General features: G+C 35.4%; 1 protein-coding gene across 5 annotated transcripts; it reads right to left on the bottom strand.

Annotated features, from left to right (window-relative positions):
• Positions 1-2,458: 2,458 nt before the first annotated feature.
• Positions 2,459-26,387, bottom strand: LOC134844351 (voltage-dependent calcium channel gamma-5 subunit-like). Of its 5 annotated transcripts, XM_063860994.1 has the most exons (7): positions 26,302-26,322; positions 25,773-26,226; positions 21,541-21,871; positions 14,608-14,733; positions 14,027-14,173; positions 3,771-3,958; positions 2,459-2,849 (listed from the first exon to the last, which is right to left on the bottom strand). In XM_063860994.1, exons 3-7 carry the CDS (start codon positions 21,806-21,808, stop codon positions 2,559-2,561), a joined length of 1,020 nt encoding a protein of 339 aa, XP_063717064.1. In that variant the 5' UTR covers positions 21,809-21,871; positions 25,773-26,226; positions 26,302-26,322; the 3' UTR covers positions 2,459-2,558. The 5 variants fall into 5 exon arrangements, with proteins under 5 accessions (XP_063717064.1, XP_063717067.1, XP_063717065.1 ...); XM_063860997.1 differs by lacking the exon at positions 25,773-26,226 and having other exon boundaries at positions 26,302-26,387; XM_063860995.1 differs by lacking the exon at positions 26,302-26,322 and having other exon boundaries at positions 25,773-26,239.

Below are 26,387 nucleotides of genomic sequence, written 5' to 3'. Positions count from 1 at the left end.
TATTTCAAGCACAGTCAGAATAGAAAGGGCTGTGTCTTGACACTAGTAGTTTCATTTGAAATTTTAATGGGTATTAACTACCCGGACAAGAAAAACTGGAAATACGATATGGCAATGGTTTTGATATTTTTAAATTTTTAGTTCGAACAATGTATAAAGTTATTCTATTATCTGAACTTGCACGAAGAAAAAAAGATTACATGGATCAGCTTTAAATAAGTCTTAAAGCTACTTAGAGTACCGAGATCTAGAATTGGTGATCCTAACAAGCTTCTCAAGTTAGGATTGGTGATCCTAACATGCAACCTCGAGAAATGCATGCGGTATAATGTGAAAGCTAATGAGTAGTACGTAGCGAGGTATTCATTAACCAATACATTAAGAAGAAAAGCAAACAAATGATCAACCTCGAAAATAGTTCGACTCAAAAAGAGTTAGTCCATCCTCTGGTGAAATTTATTAGACGCTGCCGATAGTGATAACCCCCAAACGGAAACTTAGGAAGCTCACTTTATGGAAATCATAGAACAGAAACTAGAGATGATTCGACTCGGTCATGCAAAATCTAGACCCCTCGGACTACCCTGGTGCGAATGATAACGGTTTTTGGACGTGCGAACAGTACCATTAGATCTCGGTATTTGGGGGTTGGAAACATTAGTCCGAAAGAGACCTAGTTGAGAGAAGCTTAAGTTTAGATTCTTAGACCCCCTGTACCCCTACCACCGGTGTTATGCGCTACAAAAAACAGTTCCCACTACGACTTCCGGACGGCTCTTACTGAGCGAAAAGAGTCAAAACCACGGGATATGATAAGTAGTGACAAGTGATATCATGTTTTTTAAATTAAGCAAAATCAAGCGGTTGAAACGGAAATTATTTGCGCTTGCGAAAAACAACCTTTAGAACAAAAATAGGCAGTTTACAGAAAATAAGAAAATAAGAAGCGAGGGCATTTTGGTTTTATGGCAGTTAAAGACACTATAATCCAATCCCAAAAAAAGAACCCATGTGAGTGAAAACCTTCCGGCGGTTCCTTCCGGTATTAACAGCCTTTTCCCCAAAAAGTTATAATGTACCTTAGAAATAAGATAACTTGGGAAGTAGTAATGGAATATGGATGAAACTTGTTAGGTAAGACCTCCTTAGAATTTTGAACCTGAATCAAGAAGACTGACCCCCTGGGGACCCCGGGTGACCTTGAAATGTTTTTTTTTGGTGTTTAGGACCAAAATTGCAAAGACGACCCCAAAATGATTAACAGAAAGAAGCCTAATTACCAGCCGTCAATCTTTGGAGAAAATCAATCAGCTTAAAAATAATTGGGAGGAAACTTATCTATGGGAACTGAAACAGAAGCTGAAAAGTATATAATTTTTACTTTGTAACTTTTACTTCCAAAGGGCTATTAATGGAAATTCAAATAGATTGAATAGAAGTATCCCCAAACAAATTGGCAGTAATAGGAGCATAGCACCTAAAAAAGGTCTCCTAAAAAACTTGAATGGACGGGATAATTACTCAAAGGTTTTTCTCAAATTATGTACTCAAATTACCCTGGATGTGGCTTTTTAGATATTTGCACAACTTTGATAAAGATACCTATCACTAATTTGGATTTTAAGACTATAGTCGTGCGAAGAAGAATGCAATTAAAAGTTGGCGATAGGCGTACCACAGTAAACGTCAGGACTTGTAAGGACGATCATTTCTGTAACTATAACTAAGACTCAAACAGATAAACATAGCGAAAAAGGTATGGGTAGCCTATCCTTAGGAGAACAATTGGTACTGCGTTATAGTATAGTTGGTTCTCGATTAGTTGCAGAACACGTTTTGCAGAGACAAGAAATTGCGAATTTAGAAAATTGTCGGTTCTCATCGGAGTTGAAAAGATTCTTGAAGTTAGCGAGATCAGTTAAGGTACCTCAAAGGAATGGAGAAACACTGTTAGTTTTAGCAGGTCAAACTGATGATTTGCGTTGAATTAATGCGTGCAATTAATTATTTAGGATCCTCTAGATAGAGAGATTTGTTCAGTTGAGTTATTTGGGAATTTAAATGCAATTTGGCAAATGTATTAACAAATTGCGGACCTTTTCTTTTGATTAGATTATCAAATTATATACTGGCCACTTAAAGCCTTTTGTATTTGTATTTATGTTATCTGAGTTCAATTACCATTAGCAAATCCTGCGATCGTATCGAGCGGACGAGACAGCCCTAAGAGCCTTCACAAAAGGGGCAGGTAACATAATACAGCACAAAATAGTAGCCACCAACCAAACCCTTTCGGGATTGTGGATAGTAGTGAACCTCGGTCGCTTCGCTGAATTCATTGCACAAGGGATCCCTCTGCAGTGTCATTAAGAGAGAGAGTAAGAGAGATAGAGAGAGAGGGAGAGAGAGAGAGAGAGAGAGAGAGAGAGAGAAAGAGAACGAGCCTCCGAAATCTACATGAGATAACAAATTTTAATTTGCTCGCAAATAAGTTGAAGTTCCTGAATTCATAAAGTTACAGATTCATTTACATGTTTACAAATATTAGTTCAAAGTGATTATTTTCCAATATCGTCGCCGTTGGGTATGAAAAACGGATAAAACGTGACGGCCGCTGGATACTGTGGTTTGTTCTTAAAAATCAGCTCGGTTGAGTCTTCGCTCGGGTAGTTTCCGGCGGATGTCGTGGCTGAGAGAGTTTGGTGGATTGAGTCATTTGCCGGGTTCCGAATCATAGTATAGGCTGCTCCATTGGCCGAATTCCCATTTCGGAGAATTCCTTGGACTGGACTCACAGGGCGCTGGAAGGTCTGGTGATTAGAAGTTTTGTGCATGTTAGAAGACGCTGCCTGTAAATAAAACAGAAATTTCAACATTATAAAATCTGAAGATAACCCTGATACAATTTGTGAATAGAAAGCTTCATACAGCGATTATAATTTTTATACAGCCCATCATAGACAAATTTACATGATTTGTATGGAAAATGACTGATCACAGGTTGTGCATAATCTTTTTTTCACAAACAATAAAAGTAGCAGTAGTATATGTTGGATGAATTCGAAGGGGGGGGGGGGGGGGGTGAAGACCTCCATGTATTAACATAGGCTATAGAGTATCCGGTCTTCACCCTATGTATTAACATAGGCTATAGATTTCCCAATGTATTAAGATAGCCTATGTTAATACATGGAGGTCTTCACCCCCCCCCCCCCCCCCCTCCCTTCGAATTCATCCAACATATACTACTAGTAGCGTTTTTGCTGTGATAAATAATAAAAAACATTTCTTTAAAGTTGCTTTTGTCAGCATGTCTTATCAGCTCTTATAACAGAAATAACAGAAAATCTCAAGTACAACGGACCATAACTAAAGTCTAAGAAACCATACATTGCGTCATTTACGGAAAATGTGTACTTTAACATAAAAATACGACAATTTGCTATGGCTTCCATGGAGCCCTGTATGATGTATGATGCGACGCCCCCTTTTTCCCCCCTTTTGTGTCGCAGAAAGCGTTCAATTTGTTCGTAAGTATATATATGTGGCTGTTGAAGTTTAAATCAGAGTCCGTTTTTTAGAAACAAAAAATACATTGAGTAATTCTGTTTTGGTTCTGAAAATCGGATCCTATTATAGTTGAACTAATACCACAATCCACAACTGCATGCATCTGTGGAGATTAATGCCACAACTCACAACTGCATCTATGGAGGGGGACATTTATGGGGCGGGGAGGGGGATGGTTAAGAACATCTAATTCAACATACGAGGAAGTAGTAGAGAGCGAACACTCCTGCGCCCTCGGAAGAAAGGAGCGAGAAGCCACAGAGGAAGAAGGACCACCCGTAGCTGTACTTCATCTCGGCCGCACTCTTCCCTATCACACTCGGCCAGCCCTCGGCTATGCTGTTAGTAGTGGCCGCATACGTCACCAGGCTCAGGATTATGAACAGACCTACAAAAACAAAACTAAGGGGCTCATTTCACTCATTACACCAGAAATTAGCAACAGGCTGCTCAGCAAAGTTTTTTTGTTTGGATTGAACTATAGGCCAATCAAAAGCAACGGAATCTCTATATAAAAGGTTTTTAAAAGGCATTTCATATATTTGAAAAAGTGTCTAAAAATGCCAGTTTTTCAAAACATTTTACTTGCTGTGCAAAGGTTTATGACAGTGAGTCTCCCCGATTAACGTCGTAGAACAAATCTGTTTATCAGCAATATTGAGTAAGGGAAAACTGTTATATCAATTCTTCATCAAAATATTGCATAGATATCTTCATTGTTCCGATTTTCTGAGAAAGTAACGGAATACATGTATGTGCTCGGAGTCGTTTTTTTTTCTCTAGACAAAGTTAGACTTTTTAAATCCAACACTCAAATTTATAAAAAAATATTTCAGCTTGATTTTCCATCGTAAGTTATGGGGGTTAAAGTATTGTCAGTGAGCTGAACTTTGAGGTAAAATATTTATGGACTAAATGCACATATAGTCTAGTTACTGTTTCGAACATATAGTCTTAGTTACTGTTTCGAAGCAATTGCAGATTATTGTTGCGGCTTTCGAAGAAAGTGAGGAACATATATGCTAGGGATGATTTTGTTACTCAGAGCGCATTTGGATCTGAATAGCTGGACCTACGTGAGCCCTGTCGTGCGCGCACAGTATTATATCACCCTGACTGCCTGTTCAATCGAAAACCAGTGTTTTTTTTTCAAACCAAAGTTACAGAGCTTTTGGGAGTTGATTTTGGTTTTTTTGGATTGCCAAGCGCGTATGCTTGTTTAAGAGTAAAATGTCGGTGGCATACCTGCCCAAATAATAGTTTAATAGTTTCAATAAACAATGCATTTCAGCGTGTCAAATTATCCGCAATCAAAATTTTTCTAACTGAATTGAGGCCAATTATATTTAGTCAGATTGTTTTTCCTTAATTTGTAGCACTTGTAATTGATATTGGCAGTACAATAGTTATAGTTATACAAGGTTTTTCTGAAAAAAAAAATTTCCAGACTAGTAAAGGGGCAGTCGGAACATTGAGTCGGAACTCTTTACGACGTCAAAATAAGACTACTTTCTGGCAAATTAAGCACTTTGCAGATCGAATCACCCTACAATAATTTTGACAAAATTGCGTTTCCTGAACTTTTGTCTGACATCCCATTATTTTATCTTCGATTTATTTTAAGACGATAAACTAATGGGATGTAAGACAAAAGTTCAGTAAATGCAAATTTGTCAAAGTTATTGTAGGGTAATTTGATCTGCAAAGAGCTTGTTTTGCCTGAAAGTGATCTTAATTTGACTACGTCACTGTTTTATAGTTATGAGAAACCACAAAAAAGTTACAAAATAATTTAAAAAAATAAGAAACAAGTTAAAAGATATTTCCTCAACATTCATTTTTCTCAAACTTTTTGGAGTTTTAAATTTACTAATACGTTCATTTTGAAGTAATCGGAGCGGAGCGTGATTAATTTTTATTTTATAATATTTTTTATCTCATACAAACAAGATGAAGTAATATTTTGTAAAGAATTGCACCTTATTCTCGAGAGATTATTTGAAGAGAACATGAAAGAAAAAAAAATTTTAAGCCAAGGCTGAATTTTTTTGCTTATATATATATATTTCAACCTATCTAAATACTTTTTGGTAAAAAGCGGATCATTTTTGTTTGATGGGTTTCTTGTTCAGACAATTTTTTTAATAAACTTTTGGTATCGGAGGTCTTCTATATCATTATATCTGAAAGAGGTTAAGTCTTGAGCTCAAATTTAAGAAGTCATTTTTCTTTGATCAAATTTTGTACAGTGAAAAGATATGAAAACTGCAAGCTTGGCTGACTCAGATTTGAACGCGATATAGTAGCTGCTGTTCTCTCGTTTATGCTAAAAAATAATTGGACTGACAAATTTTTGTATTGAAATAAAGTTTTCATCTTCAATATTATGTTATTGGGCGCTAAGTACAATACTTTGAACTTGAAATTGTATTTTGAAGAATTTTTTCAATCAAATTGTTTTTAGTTATTGAAGCTTGTATTTCTTTTTCTAAGCAAAAACTCTTTCAAGGGCAGCTGAACAATCAAGTTTTTACCCGCTCTGGTAAGAACAGTTTTTTAAATACTGGATTTAGCACAACTTTGAGCCTTTTAGCGATTTTTAGGTTACGAAATTCTTGACCCGTAATGAGAAATTTTTTACAAAAACACGACCGCTTGTATATCAAAGCGAAGTCCTGATTTTTCCAACTGCAATTTTTTCCGACTTGCAAAATAAAAAAAACTCAGACAAAAATTGATAAAATAATCGAAAAAAGAACACAAAACTTGATTTCATTTTTCATACCTCAAAATGCTATTTAAAAAGACAAGGAGATAATTTAGCCCCTCCCATACTGCTTATAAGACCAGATGAATTGACTTAAATAAATTTGGATCGACATGACCAACCTCTTACGCGTGTTATAAGAACGCAATATATATCGCGTTAATCAAACTAAATTGGCCAAATTAGCAACTTTCAAACCGCCATAACTTCACAAAAAATCATCCCAGAGGAATAAATTTCTTTTTACATTTGAGCTCGGAAAACATTTTTTTTCCAAATGGCATAGAAAATTCCGTCACAAACATCTGATTCAAATGTCGAAAACTGACTGAATAAAAAACTATTCCAAGGATAACTTTTCCGTCAATTTCTTCCAAATCGGAATAAAAAATTTCAAAGTTGGTCAGTTTTTGCTCAACATTTTTCTCCAAATGGCATAGAAAATTCCGTCAAAAAGATCTGATTCAAATGTCGAAAATTGACTGAATAAAAACTACTCCAAGGATAACTATTCCGTCAATTTTTTCGAAAGTCGGAACAAAAGGTTTCAAAGTTGGTCAGTTTTTGCTCAAATGTTTTTTTTATTTATTCGGTCCAATTGAATAGCAAAAGTGCTACAAAAGTTTCGAAATCTACTTCAAAGTTGAATAAATTTGAACAACTAAAGTCGGATTAATTTCATTTTTGGTTCATGTGTCCAGATTTTTATTTTTTGTTGATTATGTGAAATTTTAAAGCCAAAACAATTCAGACTATCAAAATTTCTACTGCAAGAAAGTCTACTTTTTTATGTTTTGGCTGTATTCAAATCCTTGAGTGAACTATCAACCTCTGATGGTTGAATATGATCACGCTAAATTCCTTATCTAATGGCAAAAGTGAAACATAACCCCAAATGGATATAACTGACCGGGTCTCTTCGTCACGAGAAAATTATCCAGTTACCGTAATTTCATTACCAATTTCCACACATGAGGCGCATTTGCAAATTATCACATAAAATTCAGGCTGTAAAATTCAGTCTGTCTTCTACCTCAATTTGTTTATCAGGGTAACTTGACCGAAAGCACGTTTAGTAAAAAGCAGCCCCATCTATTAAAGTTTTCTTTCCATCGATTATTTTTCTTTGAACTATTTGCAGTTCTTTAGCGCCTCGGAATTTTTTGGAATAAATTTAGGGTTGGTCACCCCAAAAATGGAGAAATGTTGTAAGTTAGTACCAAAAGGGACCTTAGGGTCTTCTGAGGTTCGAATGAATTCCTCAGGTATTTGCCCACTCCTTCTTAATCCACATGTGTGTGCTATCCGTTTTTTAGACGTTAAATTTTGAAAAAACAAGAAAAAAAATTCGTTTGTTGGGTAGCTGACAGCTCTGACAAAATTGTGCTTTCCCAATTTTGGGCTTGCTTGTATATTGGGTATTTTATGACGCCATGCGGTGTGTTGTGCAGAATACAAAGTTGCTTTTATTTTGCAATAGCCGGTCAGAGAGATCCTTTAATTGAATTGCATCTACCCAGTTTTTGGCGCCCAAGGGTCGAACATGTCCTAGCCATCCGCCCCAAATGGGAATTTGTCAGTTGTAAAAACACCGCGCGCTGGGGATATACAAATAAAAGTCGGGTATGTTGACGCAAATTGAAAAGTTACAAACAAAGGACAAAAAAAACAAATGTTGAGGAACAGAAATTTAGTTCAGTTATTAGCAATCCAACATTTATATTTCTTTCTTATGCTGGCGGTGGAAGTTTTTATACTAGTTTGTGCTGGACAATGTGTCCAGAATTATCATAAGCTTCCATTTATTTAGCAAACTCAGAAGCATTACCTGAGACGCCTCCAATAAATTCTGGTTACCAAACTTTTTCAAAAAACCTTCTTTGGGTTCTAGGTTGGCAACAAGTTTGACCAACCCACAAGGCGCCCAATAACGCTCAAAACAGCTTTTTGTCGAAAAATTATGACCATTTTGGAATTTCGCTAGTAGCAAGCTGAAAAAATTTGAAACAAGGATTACCCAAAAAAACGGCCGAATAAAATTTTTAAAAATTTCGCTCGGTGTATCAGCCTGAATTAAAAATAATGATCGTAATAATAATCATAATAATAATAGTCATATAAAAAATCATAATCATAATGTTAAACATAAAAATAATAATCATAATCATTATAATAATATATTAACAATAATAATCATAATAATACAAAACACAATAATCAGGATCATAATAATCATAATAATCATAATAATCATAGTAAAAATAATATAATAACAAGAATCATCATAATAATGAAAATTACAATAATCAAAATGGTAATGATATGAATCACAATATTAGTATTCATTATAATAATTATATTAATCATAAAAATAGTAATCATAATAATCATAATAAGAAAAAAAATTAAGAAAACAATAATAATCATGCTAATAATAGTTACTATAATCATCATAATAATCATAAAAAAAGTCATAATAATCATAATGATCATAATCATCATAATAATCATTATAATCATAATATTAATCATAATAATAATCATAATAATCATAATCTTAATGATAATAAATATTATGATTATGATTATCATAATAATCATAATAATCATAACAATCAAAATAGTCATAAATAATCATAATAATCATTAATATAATAACAATAATAATGATAACCATAATAATCAGAATCTTAAAAATCATAACAATATTTTAACAATAATAAACATAATTATATTAATTACAATAACCATAATAATAATCATAATAAAAATCATAAAAGATAATAAAAATCATAAGAATAATAATCATAATAAATAATAAAAGTCATAATAATAATGATACAAATCATAATAATAATCATAATAATCAGGGGCGGATCTAGCCTTTTCTCGAGGGAAGGGGGTGGATTTTCAAAAAAAAATTCGAAAGTTTTGTCGACCTTTTTTTAGGTCGACCGAATTGATCTTTCGAGCTCTCCCTAAGCACGGTTTAGTCCCTGTTTTGGCCAAAATTTCTGTGCCGCTGGCAAATTTTTGAACAAACAGTCCAAAAAAGGCGTTTTTGGGCACTTTTTGGAAAATTTTAACCAAAAAATCGAGTTTTTTCGGCGCGCACTCCCCCGTCAAAGTTAGTATACATTGTCGCCGAAGGCGCCTTTACAAAAATTTTTGGGTCAGTCGGCCAAAAATGAATTTCTTAATAAGTACCAAAGGGGGGAACTCTTTGGGTCGGCATGGGGTCGAATCCCTCAGGAAAAGACGTCCGCCCCCCAACCCCACCCACCCTCCCCTTAATCCGCCCCTGATAATAATCATAATAATAATCATAATAATAACAATAATAATAATAATCATAATCATAATAATGATAGTTATTGTTATTATTGTCAAATTAATGATAATAATCAGAATAATAATAATCATAATAATCATAATAATCATAATAATAAGAATAATAATAATCATAATAATAATCATAATCATAATAATTAAATAATATAAATAATAATAACAAGACTGCTCGTATCAGGGCGAAGCCCTGAATGTTCCGACTGCCTTTTAAGGTTTCTGGAGGAGTAATAACATAAAAAAATTGAATTTCATAAAACAAAATGAATTTTTTTTTTTGAAATTCGAAGTTTTTTCTGAAAATCATCCCCCCACGCGCCATATAAAGTACAACAGAGTAGATTTCGCTGCTAGTAACAATCAATTATGGCAAATAAGCGTCTTTCAACTAATTTGGAACGATTTTAAGACGGATTAAATCTCCGCTTACTATCGCGCGTTAATATATCGCGCGATAATTGTCCCAAATTGGCCAAAATGCCAATCTTTAAACCCCCATAACTTTACGAAAAATGGTCACAGGTGAAATATCTTTTCAAATTTAAGCTCATGACAACAATACCCTTTGAACGATATAAAATTCCGTCAAAAATGGCTAGTTAAGAAGTCGAAATTTGTCTGAAGAAAAAAAACCCAGCCCGAGCACAAATATTCCGTTACTTTCGTATCGAAAGTCGGAACAATATAAACAAGACTGCTCGTATCAGGGCAAAGCCCTGAAGGTTCCGACTTCCTTTTAAGGTTTATGGAGCAGCAGTAATAACATAAAAAATTAAATGAAATAAAATGAAATGAAATTTTGTTTCCTCCAAAATTTGAAACTTTTTGTAAAAATCACCCCCCACACGCCATATAAAGTACAAAAAGATAGATTTCGTTCCTTGTAACAAATCAATTGCGGCAAATAAGCTTCGTTCAACAAATTTGGAACGATTTATAAGACGGATTAAATCTCCGCTTACGCCTTAATAGCGCGAATTATATCGCGCGTTAATTGTCCCAAATTGGTCAAAATGGCCAAAATGGCAATCTTTAAACCCTCATAACTTCACGAAAAATGATCACAGGTGAAATATCTTTTCAAATTTAAGTTCAGGACAACAATGGTTTTCGAATGATATAAAAAAAATTCCGTCAAAAATGGCTAGTTAAAAAGTCGAAATTTGTCTGAAGAAAAAAAAACCCACCCCGAGCACAAATCTTCCGTTACTTTCGTATCGAAAGTCGGAACAATAATAATAATAAAGCACGGATGCTGGGGGTACTCATTCAATTGAGTACGAAACGACAAGAACTCCTGCTGAATTTGCCTTAACTTTTGGTCATTCGTTGGGAACATGTTGTGATTCTTTTGACTTGATTTGATTGAGCAAAAGTAGTTGCAAACACTGCAAAGTGAAGTCATTATCATCTGCGTAGAATATGAGATGGAGAGGGTAAATAACTTGCCCCTGGACAATACTATTTAACGACAAAACCTAACTTTTTCCTAAAGCGTTTTCGGATGAATGCATTTCAGCAATTGAACGAACCAAAAGTTTTCCGGCCAGCCTACCACAAAAAAGCAATATACTTTATCTGAAGTTATTTCAAAAAGCTAGGAAAATTTCTAATCATCATAAATATTGCAGAAGTGGGATGAAAAGGAAGGGAAAATTGCCCGTTATAGTATTTTGGAGTTGATGAATCTCCAATGAATGTGCAATTGCCAATTTCATCATAGTATCAGATCTATTTATAACAAGCATCCGCGATGGTCCATTGGGTTGGGCGCCACTATTTTTGCTCGTGTATTTTGTTAAAAAAGGATTGATTGGATTAACAAGACAACTTTTTGGTAAATTTAGACGTTTTTTGTCAGTTTAACCAAATTATATTCAATTTATCGGCTTGCGTTAACCAAATGACTCCCTTATCCCTCCAAAAAACACTACACTTTCCTATCATGTGTGTCCTTGGAAAAACCTTAGAGCCAATCATCCAGACATTATCAGTAAAACTATATTATGATCCCGTAATGCGAAAAATGGTTGGCGATCAGAGATAATGAGGGATCCTGAAAACATCGATTTGAAGCGATTGATAATGCAGTATGATAAAATCTAATTGGCTGACAAACATTAAGTTCAAGTGAACATCTCCCGCCAAACTTGATTTAAGGCGAGATTGTTCACTTTGTCTGATAATCGTTTTAGTTTGATTCCAAAATATTGTTGAAGGTATCGATATAAATAAAAACTTTGGCACATTACAAGTATAATTTTACACATATTTCTCAAACATATAAATCAGTTTTAACCGATTTAAATCCATCCATTTTATGAATAAGTTTTTTGTGTATTTCCGATAATACCGGCAATGGTTATTGATCCGACTTTCGTAACGAGAGTAAAGGAATATTTGTGATCGAGGTAATATTTTTTCGGACAAATTTCGACTTTTTAACTAAGAATTTTTGACGAAGTTTGTTTAAGCAAACCGAAAGCCATTGTTGCCTGGAGCTCAAATTTAAAAAGATATTTTATCTGTGATTATTTGTCATAAAGTTATGAGGGCTTAAAGATTGCCGATATGGCCAAATTAGAACGATCTATTTCGCGCTATTAACATGTGAGCTGAGATTTAATCCTTCATAGAATTTGCTCTAAATTGTTTGAAACAGACTACTTTGTCATAGTTTCTACTTTACTAAGAGCGAAATCTATCACCTTGTACTTTATATGGTGTCTGGGGGGATGACCTAAAAGTTTTGTAATTCTTTTTATTGAAAAATAAGCATTTTTTAAAAGCGAAACTTGCTTCATTGTCCTTACAGACAGTCGAAAAGCTCAGGGTTTCGTCTTGACACGAGCAGCCTTGTTTTTGTCTTGTTGTAAATATATTTGCAGATAGAGATCACTTTAACATCCTCAAACCTGCATCGTTTTAAGGTTGACGAATTTAACTTGACTTTAATTTTGATTTTTTTCATAAAATCATTATAGAAAATTTAATTTGATTCTGATCTATTTTTTATTCAATTTCTCATATTTCATCAATTAGTTCACATAACTGATTTTTAATAAGAGCACAGTTTTTGATTCAAAATATTTAAGTTGTTTTCTGGTTATGAATAAAAATTAAGATGAGAGCGAACAAGACTGCTCGTATATCAGGGCAAATTGCTGAATATTCCGACAGCACTTGCAAGCCAGTTGAAAAAACGTTATTTAACAATTGACAAATTAATAAAAGAAAACCTATTTTGTTTTTATCCCCCCACGCTAGGTGAAGTTCAACGGGATGTTTTTAGCGTCTGGTACCCTAAAAATATGACCAAATGATTTGCTTCATTTTAATTAGGCCGAATTAGCGATATTCAAACCCTCGTAACTATACCAAAAAGATCACAGGTGAATTTCAGTTTATATTTGAGCTCAGGATCTTAATATATTTTTTAGGTTCTAAAAAAATTTCCGTCAAAAGCGGTTAGTTAGAAAGTCAAAAATTGATTGAAAAAAGGTGAGCCAATTGAAGCATAAACTTTCTTTTTCTTCGAAAACCAGAACAATGAGAGGAAAGTGCAACAAGCCGTCATATAACAAAAAACTTCATATATACAAGCCAAAAAATCAACAGTGTAGAGTAAAATAGAAAAATTTTTCGTTCCAATTGTGGATGACGTTTATTCATGCCTTTCATACTAAAAAAAACGATACGATTCAATAGGAAAAACTATAACGATGTAAAGATTCTCTCAACTTAAATCGAGTAAAAAGTTTTTTGTTTAGATTAGCCTTAAGGTAATCACTAACAAATAAAACCATTTGATTTCCACCATTATACTCCGTATGTTTAGATTTTGGAATTCAGGAGGTGTGAAGGAACTACGGCGTAGGGTAAAATTTCCTTTTGCCGATTTTCAGTACCACAAATGCAGCTCGTTGAGGTTCAAATGGGGTACCTTAATAAAGCAACATTAGCTGGATTTGGATTCCGAAAATAAAAACTCAAGAAGTTGTCACAGTCGAAAAAAATTGATCTGGATGTTTTTTAGCTCTTCAGACTAGTGATATTCAGACTGAAATTTTCAGATTTAATTTTCAGTCTGATTATTCTGCTTTTTTCTTGAGCTAACTGCATTCTATGGCTCATTTACATATTAAGTATCCCCTTCGCTAACTAAAACTTTTTTTTTTTCATTTTTAGTTTTTGCTAAAAATTCGCTTGGTCGGATTAATCCGAGCTACCGCCTGTCCTTGTTCCATTTTGGGCTCGTTATCCCTTCTGCTTGTTGGCTTAACACGAACGATAATAGCGAATTATAATAATAATGACGAGTGATGCATGATGGTGACTCACCTGCGATGACGAAGAAGACGCCACTGAGGAAGAAGTAGATTCTCTTGTACAGAGTGGAGAAGTAGCCCATCACATTCACCAGTAGTCCGCTCATCAACACCACCAGACAGAAGCAAGGGTAGATGAGAGTATTGCGCACAATACGTTCTGAAAGATACAAAGTACACCACTAAATTACACTTGAACACTTCGAACGAGGAACTGTGCAAACATCCGATACGTCAAACATCCGAACAATGGAAAACTATTGTAATTAACCAAAAACAGCTAGCTTTACTGGGACGCGATACTTAGCGATGCGATTGCTGGAAAACTGTATAGTTTTGAAATGTTTTTCACTTGACCGACAACCAATGAGTGAGAGCAAAGATCCGACGTTTTACTCGGGCAAAGATCCTATATTGGTATGCTACTACTAATTATTATGAAGTTCGGTTGTTTGTTTCATGATGAAAACATCCAAACTATCATAATAGTTGCGTAGTTTTTCATATCCGATATTTAGCATTCGGATGTTTCCACTTGATATCCTGCAGAAATATTGTGCAATGAATGAAGCAACCAGTAGTTAAGTAACTAACGTATGGCTCCGAGTGTGGAGGATGACCTCTGAAGGGGTCCGGTCAAGGTCACTTCGCAACAGAGGTCGCTGTCCACTCGCCACGGAAGACTGGACAGGTTCACCTTTACATCCCCGCGTGCATTGTCTGCAAAACGAAACAAATGTCAGGGCGTTGCAAAAGTTTCGGAGAGACAAAGTTGAATAAAAAAGAAGCATGTCTTATTACACAATAAAACGATTTCAGACTAAGTTGAAACATTTTTCCTTAAACGGCCATTTTTGAAATGCCCAAGACTTTCAGTCGCGAATAGAATAGGCGAAACCAAAAAATATTTAATTGCCAAAAAATGATCTAAAACGTTGAGGCTTTCAGAATAAGGGACATAAATTTTGAAGAGAGACCTCTCAATTCAACTCTGACGAGATCTTAGCGCTATTTCGTTGTAGCTATTATTACTTCTTATTCTTGCATTTTTAACCTAATTTAAGTCGCCCTTACTGAAATTAATTCGCCCGTAGCGGGAACTGATTATGAAATGGAGATTTTTTTTCTTTGAAAATTTGAAAAATGTTTTAATTTTTTGAGAAAAAAAATCTAGTAATTTGAAGTTTTTTTAGTTTAAGTATTGTGATGAGAGCATTGAACTACTTGCAGAGCGATTTAATTAAAATTGTTCCAAATTTATCCGTTTGTTAGTTTTTTGATTGAAAATGATAACAGGTAAGTTGTTGGCCCACCACTTCACAAAATCAAGAAAAGAAATTACAGCGTGAAATGTGTATGTTAATCCCCATTTTTCTGCCTCGAGAAAAACACTATTGGTTGTGATTCTCATTCCAAATAAAAATCTAAAACTACTTTCTCAATGTCGAAAAAAAGGATGCCATCGGTTTGCAGAATTAATTTGATTTTCATTTAAACTTTTTATTAAAGAATTGTTTTTTCAATTTCTTTTTTGTTTTTGATCTTCTTGTGTTAAGTTCTTGAGACGACTGATTCATTCCGAGTTACTTCCATCCCCTAAACTCTTGCAAAACTTTAAAAATCAATCTGGAAAAATACAGCAAAAATAACAACAATTTATTTACAAAAAAAAACAGTTTTTGGAATTTTTGCTTCATTTTTAACTTTAATTAATGATCCATGTTTTTGGTTCATTTTTAACTTTAAATGTCAGTGACTTCAACGAAATCAAAATATTTAGCGAAATTCATGAGACAAATTAGCCCTTCACATCTTTTTCAATTTTCAAAACCACCTACAATCATGTCCCGCAAAGGATAAAATCTGTTCAAGGTCCAATAAACGGGGCTATTTTGTCGCTCAGGAAACGTAAATCATATGGGAGACAGCAACAATGAAGAGGAACAAGAAGAAATTGAGTCCGAGAGTCAGGGAACGGAACTCGATCCAGTCGCTTTTGCCGAATATACATCTAAAGATGGTTGAGGAGAATATCAGGTCGATAAATTCTCAGTAATGGCAATATCGGAGGCCTTCGAGATTAAAAACACAACAAGTCTGTCCGAAGATGTCCTAAAAGGGCACATAATTAAGTTGAAGACAGAAACAGAAGATTTATTCGCAATTTCCGATTCCGGCAGCCCCATGTCATTCCTGAATGAAAAAACAGCTCGGCGATTACAAGAAAATGACAAATCCACAGTATTTAAACAAATTCCACTGGGAGATACAGCTCCAAATTTAGCATGTTATAATGGTGAAACAATTTTTCCGAAAGGAAGATTAATTGTAACAATTGAATCAGGAGGCTGGAAAATCAGAGCTGCCCCATTCATCATTGTCGATGAACAGAACGCAAACATTATAGGCAGAAATATATTACCACAAATTGGAGTAAAATTAGTACAAGAAAAACAGAAACAAAGGGACGTGCTGAATATACACGAACAAGAAGATTCGAACCCTGAAATCAAACAATGGTTCAGAGATAACTATCCAAAACTATGCATATGTATTATAAAGTCAAAAAACGACGTAATGTGAGCGCAATTCAGTAAAGATATTATCCCAATCCAGCAGAAAGGACGCCGTGTTCCGGTTCACCTACAAAATTGAATGGAAAAACAACTCAACAAACTTATGAATCAAAAGCACATAAGAAAACTGGGTCGATGCTCAGATCGACATTTTATCAGTCCAATTGTGATTACCGTAAAAAAAGTCCAGACCATAAAATTGGCATTGGACTCGAAAAAGATAAACAAATTTATTCACAAAAATAAATACCAGATGCCTAATATTGACTTGCTGTTAGACAACATAGCACAAGAGGTGAAATCGAACAGCAAACAGCAGACCCTATTCTCAATATTGGATTTGCGATCCGCGTATTCACAAATATCGCTGGACAAACCAACTCGAGAAAAATGCAACTCCAGCCTAATTGGCGACAATGCCACCGGGACTTACCAATTCCAAACTAAATTTTACAGCTTCACGGATGTGCCAACTGAATTTCAAAAGGCCATCCACTTAAGCCTTACCAATTGCTTAAACACCTATGCATGCCTAGTCGACATATTGAGCGTGACGAAGGGGTCAATTGATACACACAAACAAAAACTACAAATGATTCTGGAAAAATAGATGCAGAAAACCTTGCCATATCATTGGACAAATGTAAGTTTGCTTTTAGACAAGCTGAAGCGCTAGGATACACTATAAACAGTGAGGGCACTACACCATTGATAAGAAAAATAGAGGCAATCGAAAAACTCTCACCACCAAAAGCATTTAAACAACTAAAAAGCTTTATGGGCTCCATACACCATCTCACCAGATACATTTCAGATTTGGCACAAGCAGCAGCAGCAGCGTTACGAACACTGTTAAAAAACAGAGAAAAATAAACCAATTTGTTGGAAACAGGAACACAATGCATCATTTGAAAACATTAAAAAGCCTCTGAAATAAAATAAACATTTTTGACCAAAACCTAGAAACGCGTTTAGTAACTGATGCTTCTACATCAGGTTTAGGGGCGTCACTCGAACAAAATTCACACGAAGGCTGGGTGGCAATAGCTCATGCATAACGACTTTTAAATTCCTTTGAGCAAAAATTTTCCACGAGCTCGAATTACTCGGGGTTGTGTGGGCCATTAAAAATTTTAAATATTATCTTTATGGAAAACATTTCACCGTCATCACAAATCATCAAGCTTCGATCAGCGCGCTAAATGCAAGCGAAAGATCAAAAACCAGTCAAAGCAGATTAACTCGATGGATTGATCGACTAATCCCATTCCATTTTGATATCAAACAGTTTGCGGGTAGCAAAATGGGGCTAATAGAGTATATGTCACAAAATCCAGTTGGATTGGCGCTACCCGCAAGCGAGTATAATCAGGAATTGGTTGTAGCATCAATTAATGCCTTCATAAATAACTTAGAAGTGATTGACAACGTCGTTCCTAATAAGTTAGCCAATAGGAATATGGCACCGTATCAGCTGATCAAAAAGCACGTGAAAAACAAAACGACAACAATTAACACTTCAAACCTTCATTTGAAAAAACAACATTCCAAAAATTCCGAAAGCGGTCAATTGCAAAGACCGAAACAAAATCAGTTCTGCTCAAATCATTCTGAAACTCAGTCAGCTGTAACACGAATAACAAACTCAACAGCAAAAACACATCTTCGAAACACAATCGTACCGTCGGAGAATTCAATCCATCTTATCAACCATTTAAACAGAACACCGAAAATGGACCGAAAACAAGAATTAAAAAATTAAAAAGGCGGATTCATTCCGGACGAAGTAAAATCCTTAACACCACGTGGAAGAAAGGAGCAAAAAACTTCAAATTAGCAGGGGATGTCGCACAGAGAGGAGAACCTATCAGATCCTCGGTGGCACAAAAGACGTCAACGACTTTCCTCAAGGCCACCAGTTAAAAATTTCCCAAACACACACTCAGAGCAAGGACGACACAAGCAGTACAAACCGAGAACTGCAAAGTGTTTGCGGGGACACAAACTGACAATAGGAAGGACCAGACAGAAATGCAAGATCATTACGTGAGTAGAATAAACTACAACATTGCAAGCCAGGAGGAACGTGCCCCAAATGAGGAAGCGCCGACAATGACGAAAACACAACTAGAAGCTAGCCACCACATGATAACCGAAGGGATAGTGGCTGCAGTAAATCAAGCGACAATGGCAGAGACGGAAGAGGACACACCGTTGTTCCGGAAAAAAATACAGAAGGTTCTGGGAACAAAGTTAATCGCCGCAGCTACCAGAAAGGATAGAAATCTGAGACCACCCATCAGTTTCGTCAAAAAGCGGGATTGGGACTCAATCAATTCTTCCTACAGCCAATACTGGTTCAATGTCCGCAACCGTTAACATGTGCGTGAGGACTGCTTGCTCATTCACGAACGTATCGTCATTCCAACACAGCTGCGTAAGACAGTTCTGGACAGCCTACATCTGACACACCCAGGGTCGGCCGCCCGCTGGAATTATGCCAAAAAAGGTAGTTCCCACACATCCATCGCTCAATTGTCCAGATGGCGCAAAGATGCAATTATTGCACAGAGCAAGGTAAAAACCTCAAACCAACAATAGGGAAAAAACATTCATTACAAATGGATTCGGTCGTAGAACCAAATGAAGAGGTACAATTAGGTTTTGCCGGGCACTCCCCGATGAGCTAAATAAGGACGCTTACATACTAGTAGCAATAGATAAATGCTCGAATTTCCCAACAGGAAAAAACGTTTCAAATACTACGGCGGATGTCGTCATAAAATATATGCAACGGTATATTTCAAATAACGGAGTTTTCCGTGGTTACCATGTGACCAAGCACAAACATTTAGACCGGAATAATTCCAGCATTTTTATAACACAAATAACAATAATTTACTCTTCGCACCGGTAGATGACCATAGAGCCATAGGGGTAGTCGAAAGATTGATACAAACACTGAAACGTAGAATAGGGGTAAGGAGAATAGATCCGGTAAATACACCATACAAATAAGTCTGACGTTGCCGAAATAATGAAAACCCTGCGAATGCCACCACATGGTGTAACAAAAAATTCACATTTTGAAGCAAACATGGGTAGAAAACGAAAAACTCATCTACCCAGCGTGGCAACAACTAGCTCATCTAACAACCTTAATTGGGAAAATGCCAAACACTCATGCTTAGATCGAAAGAACCTGACAAAGCCACCCTTGCCAGTAGAAATCATGCACGATTTGCAACAATGATCGGAGTATGAAGTCTCAGTAAATCAACGACAACAGGTGCCACGTAAAATGACAGAAGCAAACAAAACAACAACACTAACAACAGGTGCAAAATCCAAAGGAAATATAGAAAAAATATAAATAAACTAAACAAGAGGTATACAGGAATACGGACACCAACTAATAAAAACATTAGCTAACGACTAGATCAAGTGGCAAGAAAAACAATCCGAGTGGACTCTAAAGTGAAAGATCCTAAGACTTTCGAACAAAAATATAAAACAATTTTTGACGGAAAGTTTTTTTATACACACCGCATACAGCATCGGTACAAGCATTTGGGAATCAACCAAGATTGTTAGGAAATAGTGTGGTTGCATCTTTTCCTAATCCGTTAATCTACGGACCGTGTCGTTCATCACGGTTAAGTGACTACGTAGCGTACAAATCCGCGAGGAGATCAGGACCTTGTCTTCATTTTTTAGACATCGAAGACCCAAAAGCGCCTCAACACAAAATGTTCAATGAGGATTTGGGAACAGGACTCATAAAAAATCTAACACGAAAGGAACAAGTAAAGATCCAAGACCGTTAATCAACTCTAGCAAAAGCTTTGGGGGACCCCATCCCTATCAACTCAATCGAAGAACCAGAAACAACCGAACAAAAAAGCCGGTGAAATTTAACGTCGACTCTCCGCCAGAGCAACAAACATAGCCAACTAAACCAAACCTAAAGGCCCGAATCCAGGAAATGGGCTTCACAGATAAAACACGCGAATATCAGGCCTGTGTGAACTTTCTCGAGGCAATTAGCCCGAATAATAAAGGGAAAACAACAGACAAAATCATAGATCTTATTTCATCAGATGACAACCCAAAGAAGATGGAGATACTGTGCGTAGAAACAAAGCAAGGTGGGAAACAAATGGACAGCACAGTCAACGAAGCCACGCAAGAAGAACATGAGAAACTGGAGGACGACAACAACAACTAAGAAGCAAGAGAACTAAATTTAAAAAAAGGAAATCGGAGAAGAAAGATTGAAAGCGCGAAAAACTACTTGAAAAATTTCTGCCAAAGGGGAGGTCATCCGTTACGGATAGATATACTCAACATCATTGATACATATTTATTTGATTAATCAATTTATATTTTATCTGGTCAGTTGACCTTGGTACGGCTGCATGCTGACTTGAGATTATGAGCAGGAGCTCAGACGTTAATTTATGTTTCGCACCGAGATAACGTTTATCAATCCGTTCGGATTCGATATACTCACGTCCATACCTAGAGGTCTGACAGGCCCAATATACAGCGCCGCCATCAAAATTTTGAAAAAACAGTCCAAAAACGGCGTTTTTAGGCACTTTTTGGAAAATTTTGACCAAAAAAATGGCGCGCTCCCCCCTCAAAATTAGTATATTTTGGCGCCAACGGCGCCTTCAGAAATTTTTTGGGTTGGGTCCGTCACCAAAAATTGATATCTTAAAATAGTACAAAGGAGAAGGTGGGAAGGTGTCCAGATCCTCCACCCCCTCCCCCTAAATCCGCCCCTGTGTATCTGTTCAAACAACGCAAAAAAGCTACTCAAATAAAGAAAGAAAAGTCAAGTTTGTTTGTTCCAAAAAGAATGATGATCGGAACTTACTTTCTGCACAGCAACCGGCGTATTCTTGTGATAGTGTGTAATTGGTAGTCCTGAATAAAAATAAGATACCTTTTTGGTAGCAGAACTTCCACAGTCCAGAATGGACGACTTGAGTGATTCTGGTCTCATTTCCATTGATGTTCTGGACTGTAGACTCATAAGTGAAAAGCCAGTACTCTGAGAAGACAGACAGGACTAGAGCCCCGTAGGCGAAGAAGGAGAGCGAAGTGGCGAGGAAGGAGAACATCTTCATCTTGATACTGTCTGTCGGGTTGATCAGGTCTTTGGCCGAGAGGGGATACCTCGGGCCAACCGAGTCTCCAGAGGAACCGGACATCGTCAAAGGGGGTCCCAGAAAGTGGCAATTCCAACTTTTGAAAATTGTCTAGTTAATCCAGACCTGCAAAAAATGCCTTATTGACGGAAGTAGTGCAATGATTACGCCATGAATATCAAATATCTTCAAAAAATAATTCTAATGAAATTCTTCAATTTGGCACTGTTTTAAGACAACTGCTTTAGCATTAAAAAAAATTTCAGCAGATCTTTGCGAATGAGAATGAAAGCATTATATTCAACTAACTTATATTTTTAATTCCAAAAAGAATCAAATTAAGATTAAGTTCCTCAAAATAAAACGGAAAACCTAAATTTTAAAACAACTTTTATATTTTCGGTTTGTGTTGTTGTTCGATCTCTTTTTTGATCAATTTAACAAATGAGTATTTTGAGTGATTGCTTAAGCAATAGGAGTGGTATAATAATAAAATAGGTAATTTCACCCAAAAATCACCTTGTGCAGTATAAGAACTATCAAGATAAGAAAACAGGCTAATGTTCTTCACTTCAAACAGGGGATGAAAAATGAAATGGCACAAAATAATGATAGAAAATTACAAGTATGCCAAATGACAGCGGTCGCAATTTGGGCTAATATGAATGTATGTACTTCATTATGTGACCAAAATCTCCTCATAAAACAAAATGCGGGTTGAAATATCAACCTGAGCTAATAAAAAACATCTCACGCATATGTTGATTAATCTTACTGGGCTGATAAAAGCTGCATAAGGGAATCAAGAGTGAAATTTGGGTTTCCTGACAAAATGCAAATGTCATTAACTTCGCTGGAACAAATTTGACAAAATTAACATGGCTTTTAAAAAATTACTGCTCTTATCGTAGAGAATCCCTGCATTTCCTGTCTACCCCACTTGATGTTTTTGGGTACTTTTTTCTAGGTAAGTCTTTCGCAACCCTTAACGGAAATTAACGGAATTCTTATATCTGTTTTTTTTTTCTGCAGGCAAATTTTGATTCTCGTAGCAAGGGGACTGCTAGGAACTTCGCGAATCTAAGTTTTTTTTTCGTGTGAACTTTCAAAAAAAATTGAAACTACTTTGGTTTGCATATTGGTTCTCTGCGCCCTGACTGCTGAAAAAAAACCGTAGTTTCACGCCCCCGTCTGATATTTTTCACGGAAAAAATATCTCATGTATCTTCAAAATAGACTAATTTAAATTCGCTCCAAGCACGTAAAATTGACTCAAAAAAATTCCGTTTTCTTTTGACTGTTTTCCGAAACGACAATTCTTAACAAGGCATTGGCAAGTAAAATACGATTGCTCCTCTTCGCTCAGCTGCGCTTACATTCGGTACGAGAGGAATGGCGCGCACAAATTAGTCTTTGCTTTGTCTTTCCTTAAATTGTTGTTGCGAATTGTCGCTTGTTACAAATTGTCGCTTCACAAACTTGGTTAATATTCCGCGAGCCTACTAACAAAACTTCAGATGTTTGTTATAATTAATTGTTCCGACTTTCGAAGAAAACGGAATATTTATGCTCGGTATGGCTTTTTTTATTCAGCCAATTTTTGCCGATCGAAATAATAGCTTTCAACAAATTTTTTTAACGCATTGAAGATGTCGACTTCATGAGTTCAAATTCTATAAAAAATTTTACCTCCAATCAAATTTTATAAAGTTCTGGGGGTTTGAAAATTGCCAAATTGGCCAGGTTCTGAACTAAATTATATGCGCTTTGAAGAGTTTATTCATAATGCTGAGAGCGTAACGCGAATTGATTATGCGTAGCAATTTATCCTGCACAGCAAACATGTTTCAAATTGAATTGAGGCTAGCTAATTGGTCGTATTAATTTCGTATGACTCAAAATTTTAGACTTTAATATTATCCAAAATGTATAGGTTTTCAATATTTTCTTTTCCCAAAATTATTCGATATGCATTAAGAGACAATCTGAATTTTCAGGACTTTATCCTGATATACGACCAGTCTTGTTCAGATTCTAAAAACGTTAAAGTTTACGGCCTTACTGAAAAATCAACCAGTAAAATAAATTCCCAACTCAACTTATTGAAAATATCTGAACAAAAATTTTAAATATTTATCCTGCTCCAACTGCGTGACCTTTGCAAGTAACTGAAAACAAGTAACTGAAAACAAGGTGCCCTTTACCTTCCATAAAAAGTTTGATTCAAAAACCGATGAAATTTTTTTTTTAATTTCATCGATTTAAAAATTTGAAATTAAAAACAGATAGCTGCTTACGCGCTAGCAGTACCATTTATTTCGGGCACTAATCGATCCGAATTCTCCTATTTTGCCATCCCAAACCCTGCCATTTTACAAAACCAAAAGTGATATATATTTTAAATTAGAGCGCAGGAAGTCAAACTCTTTCGGCTTGTGTTAAAAATTCCATTCAAAATGTCTAGTTAAAAAGTCGAAAAATGTCTAAAGAACAAAAAACCGCGCTGAGACGAGAAATTTAATTATATTTTAACAAGTCGGAACAAGGAAACAAAAATTTTTAAAAATCATTTTGAATTTTTAGCTTAATAGTGTTATCCAGTTGAAGTCAAACAAAAACTCCTCAATAGTTTTAGATAAAAAATGAACAAAAATAATCATTAATATGATGATTGAATATCCAAGCCAACTTGACTTTTTGTTCCAGATTTTGAAAAATGTGACGGAACATGCTTGGTTTGTCAATTTGAGAAAAATAATGCCTGCTTTGTACGAGTTTTCTTTCAAATCATTATAAAATGAAATGTGGCAACTTAATTGTTTCAGGTAATTTGTTACTAGATAAATAAAAACTTGTCATTTTATGCATGAAATGGAGAGAAATTTAAGCCATAAATATTGATTAACTAAAAAATTGTAATTATATGTATTTTCATTTATGAAACTTCGTGGTTTTTTTGAGAAAACTTTGTGCAGATTCTCCTTTAAATGCAGTCGATTTATGTTTTCAAAAACTTGGCAAATGGGGTAAACTCCAATTTTGTTCATCAGCTTCGACTGACTGGTTAAAGAGTAGCTAAAAGTGTTAACGATAGCTTAAACAAAGATAAGCTTTGAATAGGAAAGCTTAAGTTAATATTTAAATTTGCAAAATAAATGAAAATGAAGCTTTTCTGGGTAAGTTTTTAATCGCCAATAAGTCTGGTCTAACAAAACTAAAAGAAATGGGATTTTGAACCCGGTTTTTCTCGACACTTGGAAGCTTTCATTTTTTTAGCGTTCAAATCTCGATTGAAAAGGCTTTTTATAAAAACCATTAGACTCCAGATAAAAGTAATTTACGCATCTGCTTTGGCGCAAAAAAAGTCGTAGCTGAAGCGCACTTTCACTTATTTAAGATCGCAGCAACAATGAGTTCATTGTATTGCCGCCTCCGGCCATTAAAGCAACGCTTGAGTTTGTCCCGATAATGGGGTTTTAGAATTAAGTGATCTTAGAAAGCAGAGTTGAAGTGGCGCTCACTTAAATGCTTTTTTCTCGGCTTTCAAATCTACGCAAGAAGTTTTCTAAAAACATATTTTGACTTTAAATTTCTGAGATTTTTTCCAAGCAGCGTTTGAAAAATGACGCAAAAACTCTAAGAACACCACAAAGAAATGAAATTGGATCATTAAGTATTAGATAACATAAATAAAATTTATAAAAATAAGCAATTTTTTCTCCTCAAATTATCTAGAGTATGTAGGAGGAGGTTGTATATGGTGATTAGACGATTCTCCCCGAGAAAACTGACTGATTGCAAGATAGACCTGATTGTCAATTTAAGGTGTTTCTTTACTATTTTTTGATAGATGAAAGACTTTATAGAATAAAGAGTAAATTACCTATTGTCTAGCGCACCCCTTTGAAGAACTACAACTGATACTTTTGAGGAAAGGAGTTGATGATTAGCAATTCCTTGAAAATATGTGAAAGCAAATCCGCAGAACTCTACGATTGAAATGACGCGAATAGCCCATTCAACTTACCCAAATAGTCGACAGAAATTTGCAACAGTCTTATTTATTTACTTCATCCTGGCTCAACAAATAAGAGATATCCCTATTTTAAACCAACCAACAAATATATAGAAAAAGACAGAAAAAAGAAAGGAAAGGTCTTGAATGATAAGAAAAAAGGCAAATATATATATATATATATTGATGGTTCTGTTTATGAGGGCAATTTAGAGGATAAGTTTTTCCATCAAATCCAGCAAATCGACATCATATGGCCATAATTGAGCTTTCTTCCTGCATCAAACAACACAGAACCGATAATTGGTCTTGCCTGGGAACTTTTTTCTGGCACTTGTAGAAATACTGAAGCTCGCCGGTCTTTTTATGGCTTCTTTTGCAAATACAGGCGATATGATTTCACGCCTCGCTACTGATCGATCCACTTCAGGTCAATTGGTTGGTGCGACGTCACAGCAATATTATTCTAAGTGCAATAAGCAGCTTTCCCCTCAAAGCAACCATAAAACAACCAAATATAAATCTCAATGCTCATACTCACCACAGTGCATTAACTGACGCCAACCAGAAATTGGAAAGGATAGATTTTGAAAATACATATTTATATTGATAGCTGAACTATTTGCG

Source organism: Symsagittifera roscoffensis, chromosome 4 (assembly GCF_963678635.1).
Source record: "Symsagittifera roscoffensis chromosome 4, txSymRosc1.1, whole genome shotgun sequence".
Classification (NCBI taxonomy): Eukaryota; Metazoa; Xenacoelomorpha; order Acoela; family Convolutidae; genus Symsagittifera; species Symsagittifera roscoffensis.
This window is presented reverse-complemented; position numbering and strand designations above follow the sequence as displayed.